Consider the following 16059-nt stretch of genomic DNA (forward strand, 5'->3'; position numbering starts at 1 on the left):
GATGCTTATACAAGTCATGTCTGAACTGAGACTCTGATAGAAAACATATTCTCCAGTTCCATATAGTCTAGTTTCAATTTTCTAAAGATATTTTAACTGTGGCCCGCCCTTGCACCTTTAACTACACGCTTGTGCACTCCTGACATGGAAGTTTCAACACACATGGTAACAACATGGCCGAGAGAGTAGACACATCACATCTGAGAGAAATAGCTCTAGCGAAGAGGCTCCCATGGACCAGTTCCTTCTGGGTCTTATTAACCAGCAATGCACATCAGAGGACTACTTCAGGAGGGTCACGCTACAAGACAAGCAATTCTCTCCTAAGTACAAGTTTCTAAAATCACAATCCTATATTAAGTAAAAGAACTTTCATGATTATGGAGATAGCTAACTTTGAAACAAGAACAGTGGAAGGGGGAGCTTTTATCCAAATAGTAAGATAAACTCTTTTGCATAAAGTTGAACAACTATAAGAATTTTCAAAGGAATACTTACATTCCTAATAACGTGTGAATGTGCTGTGATTAAACGTGGAGCACATTTTAGGGTGATCGCGTCTCACATTTCTGTGTAAATCCACTGAGGGGGACACATTTGTTTAATGCTTAATTTTTTCAATTTGAATACATTTTTTATGTTACATGTTATGGCGCAAGTGCCCTTGGTGTACGCTAATATTTCAATATGATGTTAGCTGCAGCAGGAAATCAAACCTACTGGTCACAATTCGCCACATTTCCTTTAAATCTATATTGTGGTACCACACATGATATTATACTCTACCACACATGACATTATTGGGTTATATGGTGGTCTTTGATCTGACCCCTCTCCTTTGGTATGAAAACTATCATTTGGTGACTTTGAAATACTTGCTCTCTGTCAATATGTACCTGGTCACATTCATATAATAGTTTTGTTCCACCAAAAAAAAAACTATATGTGGTATAGGGCAGACAACTTAACAGAGAGCGCTTGACTGCATCCCCATGCATCAAGCTCTACTCCAATTTTACTTCTATGTGTGGCCTTTGAAAAGTTCATTCTTTGACTTTGCATCCATTGCAACACTGGTGCAATGATTTGATTATGAATCCTGCTTAAAATATATGTCCCATGTCTGAATGAATGCAGAGGTCCATGACAAGCTATGGTCCATAATGGAGATGATGGGGGTCGAACCTGCTACTCTAAAGTTTTTTAGGCAGTCGTATGCAAATGTGACGGCATCAGTGCGTTACACCAAAACTGGAGATTGTACACTCTCTTTCAAAATCTCCAGAGGAGTAAGGCAGGGTTGTGTACTGGCTCCTTTCCTTTTCTCTCTGTACACAAATTGAGTAGAAAAGGCACTTACAGTGGCGACTAGGGATGTCCCCATTTTTGAAAATCACATGCTACCACTACTGGTTTACGCAGACGACGCGGTTTTAATCGCCAGAACAGGGATGGGGCTACAAAGGCTGATAACAGCATATGTCGCCTTCATGGATTCACTTCAGTTGAGAGTGAACCAAATTAAGTCTTTTGCATTAATAGCAGGGGTTACAAAAAAAGAAAAGGTACCGCACTTTAGTGCGGAAATGAAAAAAATGTAGGTAGTGGACTCTTTCCCCTACTTGGGCATTCTTTTCGATAATAAGCTGTCGTGGGCAAAACTGATGGAGGGGAGAAAGATGGTGATGGAGACGGGTATTGTTGCCATGAAATCCTTTGCTATAAAGTTGGGTGCCAAACCCTTATTACCGATAAAAAACATTTACCAGACTAGAGTTAAAGCAGCAGCGACCTATGGAGTGGGGGTTTGGGGTATGGTTGCATTGACACCACTACAAACTACTGAGAATATATTTTTAAGATCTGTAGTGGGATTACCTCCTTCCTTTACAAATGGTATTTTACATTTGGAATTGGACCTCTCTTACATCTTAGACTACATACAGCTAGCTCCTCTTCTCCTCTGGCATTCATTCTGGAGGAGAGATACAGTTCCACTGAATCAATTAATATTAAGGAGCTGCCTAGAAATGGACAAGTGGAAAAGGTCTAGATGGCTTAGTTATGTAGAGTCAGCCTTAAGGGAGATTGGTCTCCAAGAACTTTTTACAGACCCCCTAGCCTGTAGGAAGGTTTCTAAACAGAGGGTTAGCGATATGTTCATGTTGATGGCAGGCTATAAGCGCAAGGAACACTGTAAAGAGAAAAATACTGCCCGGGCATATGGCCTTCACCCGCCAATAACTAAAGGAGGTTTCTCTTATCTAGTAAATGTAAATAGGATGCAACACAGATTTATATTATTGAGGTTTCGCACTAACCTGATTCCCCTCATGTTAGGTTATCCCAAAAAAACATACAATCACGCCGACTTAAGTGCGTGTCCATGCGATAACCTATCATCTCAAACAGAATTGCATATACTTTTATTTTGCAGCCTATATGAGAAGGAAAGAAATGTCCACCTCAAACCAATTTTAAAGAAAATTAACTTTAAGCAGTGTCAGGTAGCATTATACTTCCTAAAAACACTCCCTGATCCTTTGGTCTGTTATTCAGTTGCGTCATTTCTATGGGCTTGCATGAGGAAGAGGAAAGGGACAGCGCGTAGATCACTGAGTTTGTAAAACAATAATACAAGTATCAAGATTGAGTGTATGAAATGGTTCTCTCTTTTTAACATTTTTTTTTGTATCTTCATCTTTATCCTAGAATTGTGATGAAATATTTGTACTTTTAAAAGATAGAATTTTGAAATAATTTTAATGTGAATTATTTATATGTGCTTTTATGATCTTTTTACATGATCGAATAAAGATGAATTGATTGATTGATTGAATGCAGAGACCATATATTGCATTTTATTATTTGGAAGAAAAGTTTGGTGGCAAGGTAATCATGGTGGTGATTTGAAGGAGGCACAGTATTTAAATATTAATTAGGCTTGCATTGATTACTACCAATCGTTATTTGCACGTATGTGTGTGCTGTTTCATTGGCTATTGGTTTCAAGTGGTTCTAAGTAAGAAAAGTAACACATAAAACGAATCATCTAATTAATGCAATAAACGTGCAGATAAGTGGCCCAGAGTTTCTTAGACGGTCTCAATGGCCAACTTGTGTTGTTGGTCTGGATCCCCTTCTTGGTCAGAGAATTTTGAAGCTGAGAATTGTTATTGCAAATAAAATACAAAAGCTCTAACACGTGAGCAACATGATCCGAGTAATACGATTTCTTTAGTAATACAGCGCTACTGAAGGAGCGCAAGGAAAATAAATCAAGGCGGCACCAATTACGACGGGATAGAGTTCTATTTGCTACACGGTAGCACTTCAGGGGGAAGTGACCATACAGTGATAGCAACCTCAAGCATAGAAAATCCAGTACTTAAGGACTTACAAAGTCAGTCAAAAAATAATACGTTTTATTTTACATTTTAAGTCATTTTTGCAAAAGAGAAGCCCATTCTTAACAAACACAGCAACAATCAACATGGTAGCTATAAGCATAATGGCAGTCACTACAATTAACTTAATTCAAGCACGCCAAGTGATTCGACTGTCCTTAACTAACATATAGAATATAATAAAAGTCGGCACTTGTGATAATCTTTTTATTTAATTTCAATATGTCTGAAGTTATTGTAACATTTCAGGAGCTAGCGAAACCAATATCTATGAAGTTTTTTTGTGTACATGTCAAAAAGATCTTTGGGGTAACTGCTGAAATTAACTACAGCGATAAAAGTAGTTATAAGTTTAGGTAGTAAAGCGATTTAAACTCAACAATTCTATATTGGTCAGTATTACAAAAATACTTTTGTTAAAATGTTTACAGCAGGAGATCAAGGGCTAACCGGGAGACTTGTGCAGGCCCATTGAGACTTTGAGCTGTATTACCAGGGTACTGTTAGGGCAACATTTTTTATCCATATCTGAAATTTCTGAAAATATCAATATCTGCATGGCCACTCTTTACTATACAAATACTGACAAACTGTTCCAAGTGGAAACTTGAATTTTATTTCAGTTCATTTTTGTAAAAAATCTTTCTGACTTAATCTGCACTCCCATCGTCTGCAACTTGCCCATCTACAAAGAACTTAGCACAGTTGAGGAATGCATGGTTAGAAGGGGCTGTCAAACCCAAAAGACAGATTTCCTGTGCAGTTTTAATGAGAACCATCAGTTAGCATTAGAGATGATAACTCAGAAGCGAAACTACAAACAGTCTCTCACAAATCATATTGGATTGCGAAGAACAAAAGTGCAACATTTCGATGAGGATTTACTTTATTTTATTAAAATCATATATTTTGTTATAGCCATATTTTAAAAGAAATAGGATGTGTGTAACCTGCTTGCCTGACAGGTGAACCTCAACCAAGCAGTGGCATCATAAGTTATAGGAAGGGGGCGAGTACAAAGGTGAGGTGCAGTGAGAGGGGGAGATAAACACTTTGCCAACCACACCCACATCCAGGAAAATCATATTTCTGGTGATCAGTAATAGTACATTTTGTCAGTGTGTCACATTTTACAAGCTGTGGTCCCCACTTTGGAAAGCAAGCACAGAGCACTGGACGAGAGCTGGCAAATGTCCACCGATCAAAGTTCATAACTTTTTCATTTCTGAGCCTCTCCTGGAGATGGGATTCCAAAATGGTGACATTTTAGACACCATGTTGCAGCAGGCCTGTGAAATGTTCATTCGAAGTCAGCGGACGGCAAACTGGGGCATGGTGAAGTAGCCAGCATAGAGCCCAAGCATGTGTAGTAAATCAGCTGCAGAAGAACCTTCATGGTAAGACGAAAACGATCTCACTTTTATGACACTTTAAAATTAAGGACGTTTGCTAAGAAGGTAAATTTCTGCATTGCTTTTTAGTTTACATATAGTATTTGTAACAAACACTTTGCTCCCCATATCCATAACCTTCCCCACATGCTGTCCCCCCATGTGGGAGTCCAGTGCACGGCATCCAGTTATTGGCTTCTTTATGGATCCCTTGCCCATCAATGGACTTTCATATGTTCCTGCAGCATGACTTCTTCTCGTCTGGGTTCTGAGACCCAGCGCCGCTTGATGAAGCTTCTTGATTGAGTGACACTGAATTATCTTTAGGGATCAGGCTGGATTTATTCTTCGACACTTTCTTGTAGATATCTGCAAGAGAAAATACAAGATGACTTTAGCATGGCAAAGTTCAGGAATGACCGAATACTGCTTGAGGCAAGAGATGTTGTCAGCAATGATCTTCATGACTATGTTGCCCCTAGCTTTCTTGATCAGATAGTCTTGTATGCTGCAATCTGAATCACCTTTAGTTCATTTGACTGACAGTGCACATGGAATGGTCAGGGATGTTACAATACATGTGTTAAGAGCGGTTTTCTGTAGTTTGATAGGGACAGGTTCTGAAGTTTAGAAGCAGTGTGTCACACTAAGAAGGAGGCACCATGAAGAGACAACTCCTCCCAAATTTAAGGCACCAAGAGGCAACTCCTCACAATTTTTAGGCCAAGCATCCTTTTAGCACCAATCTTAGAGAAGGGAGACTGATTGTACGTATTGGTTTGAGAAATATGGTTTAATTTTGGAGTGGAGATGAAGACTGGGGATGTGGGTCACAACATGTTGTGTATAATGAACAGGACCATCAAGTGGTTGGGGATCTGGGTGTGAAGAAAGTGGATAACTTGTTTAATGGTAACAGTGAAATCCCATCGAGTTAGTCTAGATAACAACTAAATTAAGAAAAATAATTTTTCGCTTTTTCATAGATGAGATGCATTTTTGTGAATGAAAGAAGTTTAGCATACTACTGTAATCATAATTGTTTTTTTTTTTTGATACTCCAGCCATGGGCTGCAAACCTCAAATGAAGGCACATGAGACAAACCTCTCATGGAGCCCCACGAGACTTCAGGGCAGAATAGCCACATCTGAAAGAGGACGGCAACCACAGAGCTCGATATTGGCTCTGAGTTGACTGTGAGAGCTGTTTTAGAAGCAACGACTTGCAAATCCTTGTGTATTGAGAATCTGAGAGTAGTGCAGAAAGAGGGAGTGAGCCCTAGGCTGCAGAAGGATTTCTGTCTACTGAGGGGGGAATGTAAGTGGCAAGAGCAATTTAAAAATGTTTTCGTATTCAGAGCTTAAAGTAGTAAGAATTTGAAGTTTCCGGGCAATGAGCGGCAGATCACTGGGCGATCTCTAACTAAATAGAGAAGGCCTATGACTCGTGGAGTTAGACTCTCTTGATGGGAGTGTTGCGTTGATTAAGCCTAGGCGAAGAACTGATGGGCTTGATACAATTATTATATCCCACCTGAGAGCCTGAGTTCACACCAGACGGGAGACATCAGAACCTATCACCATCAACAGAGGCACCAGACAAGATTGCCCATTGTCCCTGGTACTTTTTGCAGTGGCCATTGAACTGCATGGTTCCAAGTGGGACACTGCCATCAATGATGAACCACCACATCATTTCATTGTATCCAGATGATGCATTCACAAACCTGAGAGATGTTTGGCAAGGGCTACACTCTGTGATTGGCAATTATGCGTCCATATCAGGACTGAAAGTAATTTTGGACAAGTCTTGTCTGTTCCGGCTGACTAAACATGCGGCGCAGCAACACCTCAACCTTTCAGGTACAGACCTACATCTCACACTCAACACCATAGGATATATAAGAGTTAGCTATATCACGAGGAACACAACCTGTTGGATGGTAACCATGGAATGGCATTGACTTCCATTAGGATTTCAATTTAATTCTGGGATGCACTCCCACTACCCACAATTGGTAGGATAGCTATTTCTAAGAGGACGATCCTACCGAAGGTATTATATTTCTTCTCAGCATTACTTGGTATATTGGAGTAACAATTCTTCAGGGAGCTGCAGTCTCTCTTGGCCACAGTGATAAGGGGCAGCCACAGGCGCCGGGTGGCAATTTCCCAGCTGTATGCTCCATAGGCAAAGTGTAGATTAGGGACACCCAAATAAGAGTTAAACTATGCAGTGGCCCAGCTCCAATGGCCAAGAAGATAGGTGGTGAAAACTTGAGACCAGTGATGCAGAGCATTACACTGCATGAATGGCTGATGGCCAGGAGCAGACCATGTCAATCTGATGACCTCTTATTGAGGGTCACACGATAGTGCTGGCAGAGATACATAAACAGGGCACAACGTGATCCTCCTTATGCTCCAGCGCTGCCCCTGTTGTCAATGCCAAGGTGTGCAGCACTGTCCACGATGTATGATATGACTCCCTGGACCGAGGCTGACATACTAACTTGGGAGGATATGTACAATGACCAAAAGCAATTTATTTTATTTTATTGTTTTATAGAGCGCGAACTTTACAAGGTTTACAAAATAAAATTTACAGAAGTGAACAAAAAGACATAGACATACAGAAGTATACAAAACGATTGGAAGGGGCAGGAGTGCTGGACACATAGGGGAAAGAGGGACACGTGTGTGTGGCTACAGATGCAGTTAAACAGTATAAAACCCCACAGCTTCTTGGTGGGGTGAGTAGGTGATCTGAGGACCAGGCAATGGTCTTAGCTTAGTCAGGCTCTCTGTGGTGGTTGAAGGCAGAGGAATTTTCCAATGAGGAAAGTTTTGGCCTCCTTTTTGAAGCGTGCTAGAGAAGGTATTTTTCTGATGGCGGGTGGCAGAGAGTTCCAAATTCTTGGTGCGGCCCCTGAGAAAGCCCGATTGTAGGTTTTTTCTTTCGAAAATGGGCAGGTTGGAGCAAGAGATCACTGGCGGAACGGGAGTTTCTGCTTCCTCCAGATAACACTAGTTTCTGAGCAAGTGTAACGCCCTGAACGTCTCAGGATCGTTTAACAGACACGATAATGAGAACGCAACCACTTGTGAAGGTTTAGTTATTTTAATGAAGGTAAAAATAATACAAGGAATAAACAAAGGTTATAGTCACTGGAATCCTCCAGGCTAAGTTCGTTACCAGCCCACAGCACGGATGGTCCTAACCGTCCTCTGCATATACGCCGATCCTGGCGTATGCCAACAGAGGGCAGAAATGAAATGGCCGACAATGCCAATCGGTAGGCTGTGAGGGGCACGAAGAGTGTTGGGGAGAATCGAGGAGTCAGGGAAACACCCAGCCGGGGTCTCTACCTGAAGGGAGCAGCCGCTCAACCTCTTCCTCAGACTGCACCGGGACGCGGAGTCACCTCCTGGTGATGCGTCACCGATACCCCAATCACAAGCAAAGAAGACTGAACCGAGAGCAGCCGCTCGATCGATCCCGTGGACTTCCGAGTCTGTAACGCGGCAAACACCTCCTGGTGTGCGTTACAGCTGGCAGTCCCTGTATCTCTGGTCGGGCTGGGAGTTACGACTCCAACCAGCAAAAGCGCCACTGCGCTTTGACTCAGCCGAGTCAAAAAGCGAAGCTCAATGGTTATCCGGTAGAGCTTCCGGGTCCTTCACAGGTGACGATGGGGCAAGACACGGCCCAGGGAGTAACGACTCGACCTACCTCCGTTCTTGCCTTACTGGAGCACCACTCCGGAACACTGCTCTTCACTAAGCAGGTACGTCGGTGTAAACACAATATCCGACAGCGTTGTACCTCCCGGTTCCTCCCTTTATAGGGCGTGTTTTCCTTGAGTTATGTAACAGCTCTCCTGTTTACATAAGGGCGTGTTTTCCTTGAGTTATGTAACAGCTCTCCTGTTTACATAAGGGCGTGTTTTCCTTGAGTTATGTAACAGCTCTCCTGTTTACATAAGGGCGTGTTTTCCTTGAGTTATGTAACAGCTCTCCTGTTTACATAACCTCTCAACCGCTAAGCATCCTGGGAGATGTAGTCCGTTTTCGCTGGTCACCGTTTTCCTCCCCTCGCATGACAGGAATTCTTGACAGTACATCCTCCCTCTCAGCGGCTCCCCACGGGTCCAGCGCTGGCAGGAAAACGCCGATGGAACAAGGAGACCAAGCGCGGAGCATGAACCCCTTCAGCCGGTTCCCATGACTGCTCCTCCGGGCCATAGCCTTTCCACGCAACCAGGTACCACAGCTTCCCCCTGCGCCATTTGGACGCCCGTATGCCCGACACTTCATACTCCACCTCCGACTCCACGCATACCGGCCTAGGTGTCCCAGACGGCTTGGAGGGTGCTGGTTTGAGCAATGATACATGAAAGACAGGGTGTATCCGCAATGACTGGGGCAAGCACACCTTCACGTTCACGGGACCCATACACTTGGTAATTCGATAGGGGCCCATGTACTTGGGATGGAACACACTGTTCTTTCGAAACCTCATGTTTCTTGTGGATATCCAGACGTAGTCTCCAGTGCGGTACAGTGGCCCGGGCCTTCTCTTCCTGTCTGCCGCAGCCTTGTATCTTCTCTTGGCCTCTATTAGGACAGCCCTTGAGCGCATCAACGTGTCTTTTATGTGTGCCACCCTGTCCGCTGTGGCGGGAATCCTGTCCTCTCTGAACGGATGTAGAAATGGCAAGAACCTGGGATGTTGGCCATAGTTGCTATAGAACGGAGATGACTGTGTGGAGCTGTGAGTGGCGTTGTTATAGGCTATCTCTGCAACCCATAGCAAGTCGACCCATTCTTCCCTGCCCTGGTCCACAAAACATCGCAGATACTGTTTGAGCGTTTGGTTCAGGCGCTCGGTTTGGCCGTCCGTTTGAGGGTGGTAGCTGGTGGACAGGGCGGTCTTAACATGCAGCGCAGTGCACCAAGTCTTCCAGAATTGCGCAGTAAACTGCGACCCCCGGTCCGACACGATCACCCCAGGTAATCCATGCAGTCGTACCACATTTTTTAGGAGTAGTGACGCCAATTCCCCGGCCGTAGGGACTCTCTTGCAGGGGATGAAGTGCCCCATTTCCGTCAAGTAATCCACCACCACCAGTATTGCCGTCATCCCCTGGTCTACCGGTAGGCCCACCACGAAGTCCAGTGATATGCTATCCCATGGTCTATCCGGGGTCGGAAGTGGATGTAAGAGCCCTTGGGTTCGGCCATGGTCGGCCTTCATGGTAGCACACGTAGGACACTCCTGTCCCCACCTCCTGACATCCACTCTCATGGTTGGCCACCAGAAATGCCGTCCCATGCTAGCCACCGTTTTTTCAAAGCCCAAATGACCTGCGCATGGAGAGTCATGGCACCAGATGAATGCTTGTTTCCTTAGCCTAGGCGTGGGTATCAATAGGCACCTGCCCTTCAGGGGTATCCCGTCCTTCAGCTGCCATTCTCTGTGACTGAGGGCCCACCTCCGCCATGCGAATGACCTGATCCCTCTCTTTATTCCCCTCAGGAAAGTATCCGGTTGGATAACCCCCAATACCATCCTCGGGGAAATGATGGAATGCTCGGTCGCAGGCAATGGTTCCTTAACTGCAGATTGACGGGACAGGGCGTCCGCCTTCCGGTTTTCCGTCCCCGGCCGATATGTGATGCGGAAGTTGAACCCCGCAAAGAAGATCATCCACCGCAGCTGTCTGGGAGAAAGGTGTCTTGTGGCCGTCATGAACTGTAGGTTCCGATGGTCCGTGTACACCGATACCACATGTCTTGCCCCCATCAACCAATGCCTCCATTCGGTGAAGGCGTCCTTGATTGCGAGAAGCTCCTTCTCCGCAATATGGTAGTTGCGTTCGGCGTCGTTGAGTTTGCGGGACATGTACGCAACGGGATGAAGCACCCCTGTGTCGTGGTTGCGTTGGGACAAGATAGCCCCCAGCGCCACATCCGATGCGTCCGCTTCCACCACGTAGGGGAGATCCGGATCAGGGTGAGCCAACACCGGCGCCTTACCAAAGGCGCTTTTCAGGGCCTCAAAGGCTGTGTTCGCTTCAGGGGACCAGACAAACTCCTTGGACTTCCTCAGTAGCTGTGTGATTGGGGCCACCAATCCTGAAAATCCATCTATAAACCGCCTGTAAAAGTTGGCGAAGCCAATGAAACTTTGGACGTCCTTCACGCTTTGGGGCACCGGCCATTCTTTCACCGCCTTGATCTTTCGTTCTGCCATCTCCTGTCCCTCTGGACTCAGCATCACTCCGAGGAATTCCACGGATGTGACGTGGAAGTCACACTTGCTGAGTTTACAAAACAGCATGTTTTCCCTCAGCTTTTGGAGCACAGCTTTGACGTGGTGTACGTGCTCCTCCACACTGGACGAATAGATAAGGATGTCGTCGATATATACGACCACGTAGATATCCAACTCCTCTCTGAAGACCTCATTCAAAAAGTACTGAAAGGCTGCCGGGGCGTTGCACAGACCGAACGGCATGACGAGGTACTCAAAAAGGCCGAACCTGGTTTTAAAGGCGGTCTTCCACTCGTCTCCGTCCCTCATGCGCACCAGATGGTATGCCCCTTTCAAATCCAACTTGGTGTAGATACGAGCTTTCTTGACCTGTTCCAGAAGTACACTGCTGAGAGGCAAGGGGTACCGATTCTTTACGGTTATCGCATTCAATGCCCTAAAGTCCACACAGGCTCTCAGCTCCCCATTAGCCTTCGGGATGAAGAAGAGTGGCTAGGCGGCCGGAGACTTGGACGGGCGGATGAATCCTAGCTTGAGGAGTTTATCCAGGTACCCCCAGAGATGCACGTTTTCAGACTCCGTCAGGGCATACAGCCTGCCGCTGGGAACGCTGGCCCCTGGCACCAGGTCGATCTGGCAGTCAAACTGTCTATGTGGTGGTAGCACTTCCGCCTTCACCTCATCAAATACATCCTCAAAACTGTGATAAGCCTGGGGGAGAGCCACATCTTTTTCTGCCGCTGTAGCCACCGTCTGACTCCCGCTCTCATCTGCGTCAAGGGATTCCGTTCTTATTCCACAATGCAGGATGCAATACGATGACGTCAGTTCGATGCGATGTGTTGGCCAATCCACAGAGGGGTTGTGTTTCTGTAGCCACGGCAATCCCAATATGACGCCATATTGGGGCGCTCGGATGATGTTAAAATCGATTTGTTCCAAATGGTTCCTCCCACATCTCATCGGAAGGACCCCCGTGTGCTGCCCGATGGGCCCCGTCACCAATCGCCTTCCGTCTACAGCATAGACGTCTTCGGGTACAGCTTTGGGAAGAAGCACTAGCCCTAGCCTGCATGCCTCGTTGTGGTCCATAAACATGCCAGTGGCCCCTGAATCCACCATGGCCACAACGGGTATCCACTGGTCATGCACTCCCACGTGCACCGTGAGAAACAGGTGTCGTTGTCCCTTAGTGACCGAGTTGGAAAGTGAAGGGATGGATGAGTGACTCCGAGATGCCCCTTCTTTGGTCTGGGAGTCCTCTAGTTTTCCGCCGGTACGTCCACCACGGCTGTTACCGACCGGTTGGCCCGATAACGTGACGTCTTCGGTTTGGCAGGGCATTCACGTACGTAGTGGCCTTTTTTGCCACAATATAGGCACAATCCTTGTTTACGGCGTGACTCTTTCTCCGTGGCTGTGAGGCTCGCTCATATTGCGCCGATGTCCATGGGTTCTCCCTTGGATGCGGTGGCAGTTTCAGGACTTCCCACTGTCACATAGGATGGAAGGGATTTTCCTTTTCTCCCATGATCCCCCTTTCTTTCACTTAGCCTATGTTCCAGCCGTAATACCAGGTTGATAAGGCCCTCACATGTCTTGGGTTGTGGGTCAATATGAGCCACGGCGTCCTTGAGCTCATCGCACAGCCCGTGATGGAAGAGCGCCATCTGTTTAGCAACAGGCCACTTGGTTTCCGCAACCAGCCTTCGGAACGCGTTGAGATACTGCACCAGGTCGTTGGATCCCTGTCTCAACTCAAGCATTTCACGGTCCGCCGTGTACGAGTCAGCCCTTCTGTCGAAGACCTTCAGGAATTCCTCGCGAAAAGCACCCCAATCACATAAGATTGGGTCGTCCCTGCTCACCAGAGGTACGGCCCATTGTGCCGCGTTTCCAGCCAAATAGGATATAAGGAAAGCCACACGAGCCTGACTCGTGGGGAACGCCCTTGGTTTGCACGATAAATGTAGCGCCACTTGTGTGAGGAATACCTGCACTGTGTTAGGATCCCCACTGTACCTCTCTGGTGTTGCCAAGGGGACGGCTACCGGCATTTCCACTACTACCGCAGGGGTCTGGTTCGTGAGGGAGGTGCTGGGCGTGAGCGGGTCCAATTGGATAGCATCCAGTCTGGCTTTTACATCGGCTGTTTCTTGCCTGGAGGCAGCCAATTCAATTTGCACGGTCGCTAAAGCAGGCAGCACATCATCAAGTGTTGCCATGTCTGTTATCGACCGGGAAACAGTTAGTGTTATTAAGGTCGGATATTTTGTAACGCCCTGAACGTCTCAGGATCGTTTAACAGACACGATAATGAGAACGCAACCACTTGTGAAGGTTTAGTTATTTTAATGAAGGCAAAAATAATACAAGGAATAAACAAAGGTTATAGTCACTGGAATCCTCCAGGCTAAGTACGTTACCAGCCCACAGCACGGATGGTCCTAACCGTCCTCTGCATATACGCCGATCCCGGCGTATGCCAACAGAGGGCAGAAATGAAATGGCCGACAATGCCAATCGGTAGGCTGTGAGGGGCACGAAGAGTGTTGGGGAGAATCGAGGAGTCAGGGAAACACCCAGCCGGGGTCTCTACCTGAAGGGAGCAGCCGCTCAACCTCTTCCTCAGACTGCACCGGGATGCGGAGTCACCTCCTGGTGATGCGTCACCGATACCCCAATCACAAGCAAAGAAGACTGAACCGAGAGCAGCCGCTCGATCGATCCCGTGGACTTCCGAGTCTGTAACGTGGCAAACACCTCCTGGTGTGCGTTACAGCTGGCAGTCCCTGTATCTCTGGTCGGGCTGGGAGTTACGACTCCAACCAGCAAAAGCGCCACTGCGCTTTGACTCAGCCGAGTCAAAAAGCGAAGCTCAATGGTTATCCGGTAGAGCTTCCGGGTCCTTCACAGGTGACGATGGGGCAAGACACGGCCCAGGGAGTAACGACTCGACCTACCTCCGTTCTTGCCTTACTGGAGCACCACTCCGGAACACTGCTCTTCACTAAGCAGGTACGTCGGTGTAAACACAATATCAGACAGCATTGTACCTCCCGGTTTCTCCCTTTATAGGGCGTTTTTTATGTAACAGCTCTCCTGTTTACATAAGGGCGTGTTTTCCTTGAGTTATGTAACAGCTCCCCTGTTTACATAAGGGCGTGTTTTCCTTGAGTTATGTAACAGCTCTCCCGTTTACATAACCTCTCAACCGCTAAGCATCCTGGGAGATGTAGTCCGTTTTCGCTGGTTACCGTTTTCCTCCCCTCGCATGACAGGAATTCTTGACAGCAAGATAAGCAGGGGAGTTTGCATATAGAGCTTTGTGTGTAATGCAAGCCAGTTTCAGCTGTATTCTGGCCTCTAAGGGGAGCCAGTTCAATGCTTTCAGATGTGGAGAGATGTGGTCGAATTTCCTAGTGCCGGTAAGTAGTCTGGCGGCCACGTTGAGTCAGGATTTTAAAGGTGCCAGGGGGATATTGGGTAAACCCGAGAGGGTGGAACAGCCATATTCCAGCCTAGAGATGACTGGTGCTTGGACTGCCATGGTCTTTTGACAACTTACAAGAGACATTTGGACCGAGTCCTGTTCAGTTCCTACTTCACATGGCTGTGGTCCAGTTGGTGGCGATGCAGAACCTGTTGTGTCGCAACCCCTGGAGGTGGCCTTAAAACATGGTACCTGCAGAAAAGCGGTCACATGTCTACTCAGCACTGCTACAACCAATAACCCAACTTTGGCGAACTGAGAGCTTGGTGGGAACAGGGATTGAGAGAGGAACTTAGCGACACCACATGGCTACACTGCCTCAGATCAGTGAAGTAGATATCCTGAAACTCCAGGTTTCACTACACACAATTCAATTACATACATCATGAGTATATGACCCCAAAACGGATAGGTCGAATGTACCCTGGGGTGGCCACGACCTTCTCCAGATGTACCGAGAATGAGGCGGACTTTCTCTACATGGTATGGCACTGTCCGTGATATTTCTCTTCAGAGACGCCGTGGCACATGACCTGATAGAGGTGATGGAACCACTGATGCCATAAGACTCCAGCACACACACACAAAAAAACAAAGCGTGCAGCTTCATAGACTTAACTCTCATTCCCACAAAAAGATGCATTGCTCTGGCCTGGAAAGCAGCAACGTCACCCTCGGTTTCGGGACTGGTGGCTAGACATCTTGAAGTGGGCTATGTGGAGCAGGCTCTATTATAGGGCTCTACCAACAGAGGTGGAATGGGGGGGGGGGGGGGACAGTTCATATCCTGGGACAGTTAACTCAAAAACATTTAGACAAAACCCCATGAAAGCCTACCGTGAAGCTGCGATCCTTAGACCATTGCATGTCAAGGAGTGTGACTCCCTCCCTTGACTCACTTAAATGCACAAGTTCCTATGACCAGAGCACCAGAATCACTACATCACACACCTGTGTAACGGCCAGGAGCGGAGCACAGGCATGCAATAACGTTTTATTGAGGGTCGCTAGATAGTGCTGGCAGAGATACATAAGTAGGATACAAAGCGTTCCTCCTTATGCTCCAGCCCTGCCCCTATTGTTACTGCCAAGGTGTGCAAAACTGTCCAGGTGACATAATACACGTCAATGGACAGAGGCAGCATGGAAGGATATGTACAAGGACCAAAAGCTATGGTCCTTAAACAACTTTGAAGAGACATTTGGACTGAGTCCTCGTCAGTTCCTACTTCACGGGCGAGGGTCCAGTTGGAGTACAGGCAGTAGCAGACCCGTGATGCGGAACCTGTCGTGTCACAACCACTGGAGAAGGCAATGACACATGGTACCTGCAGAAAAGTGGTCACAGGCAGCTACTGGGCGCTGCTACAGACAATGGCCTGCATTTGGTGCAACTGAGACCTTGGTGGGTACAGCAATTGGGAAAGGAGCTTAGCGACACCGCATAGCTGCACTTACTCAGAAAAGCTAAGTTGATATCCTGAAGTTCCA

The 16059-nt window shown here is 46.7% G+C and overlaps 1 protein-coding gene across 1 annotated transcript in view; it reads right to left on the reverse strand.

The window, feature by feature from the left end:
* Positions 1-3407: 3407 nt before the first annotated feature.
* Positions 3408-16059, reverse strand: part of RAB25 (RAB25, member RAS oncogene family) — a 76404-nt gene continuing 63752 nt past the window's right edge. The window contains exon 5 of the mRNA XM_085639494.1: positions 3408-5167. Within this exon, the coding sequence (XP_085495620.1) occupies positions 5028-5167 (140 nt within the window). The 3' untranslated portion in view covers positions 3408-5027. The remainder of the gene's footprint in view (positions 5168-16059) is intronic.

The sequence above is a fragment of the Triturus cristatus genome, chromosome 12, assembly GCF_964204655.1.
Source record: "Triturus cristatus chromosome 12, aTriCri1.1, whole genome shotgun sequence".
Lineage (NCBI taxonomy): Eukaryota > Metazoa > Chordata > Amphibia > Caudata > Salamandridae > Triturus > Triturus cristatus.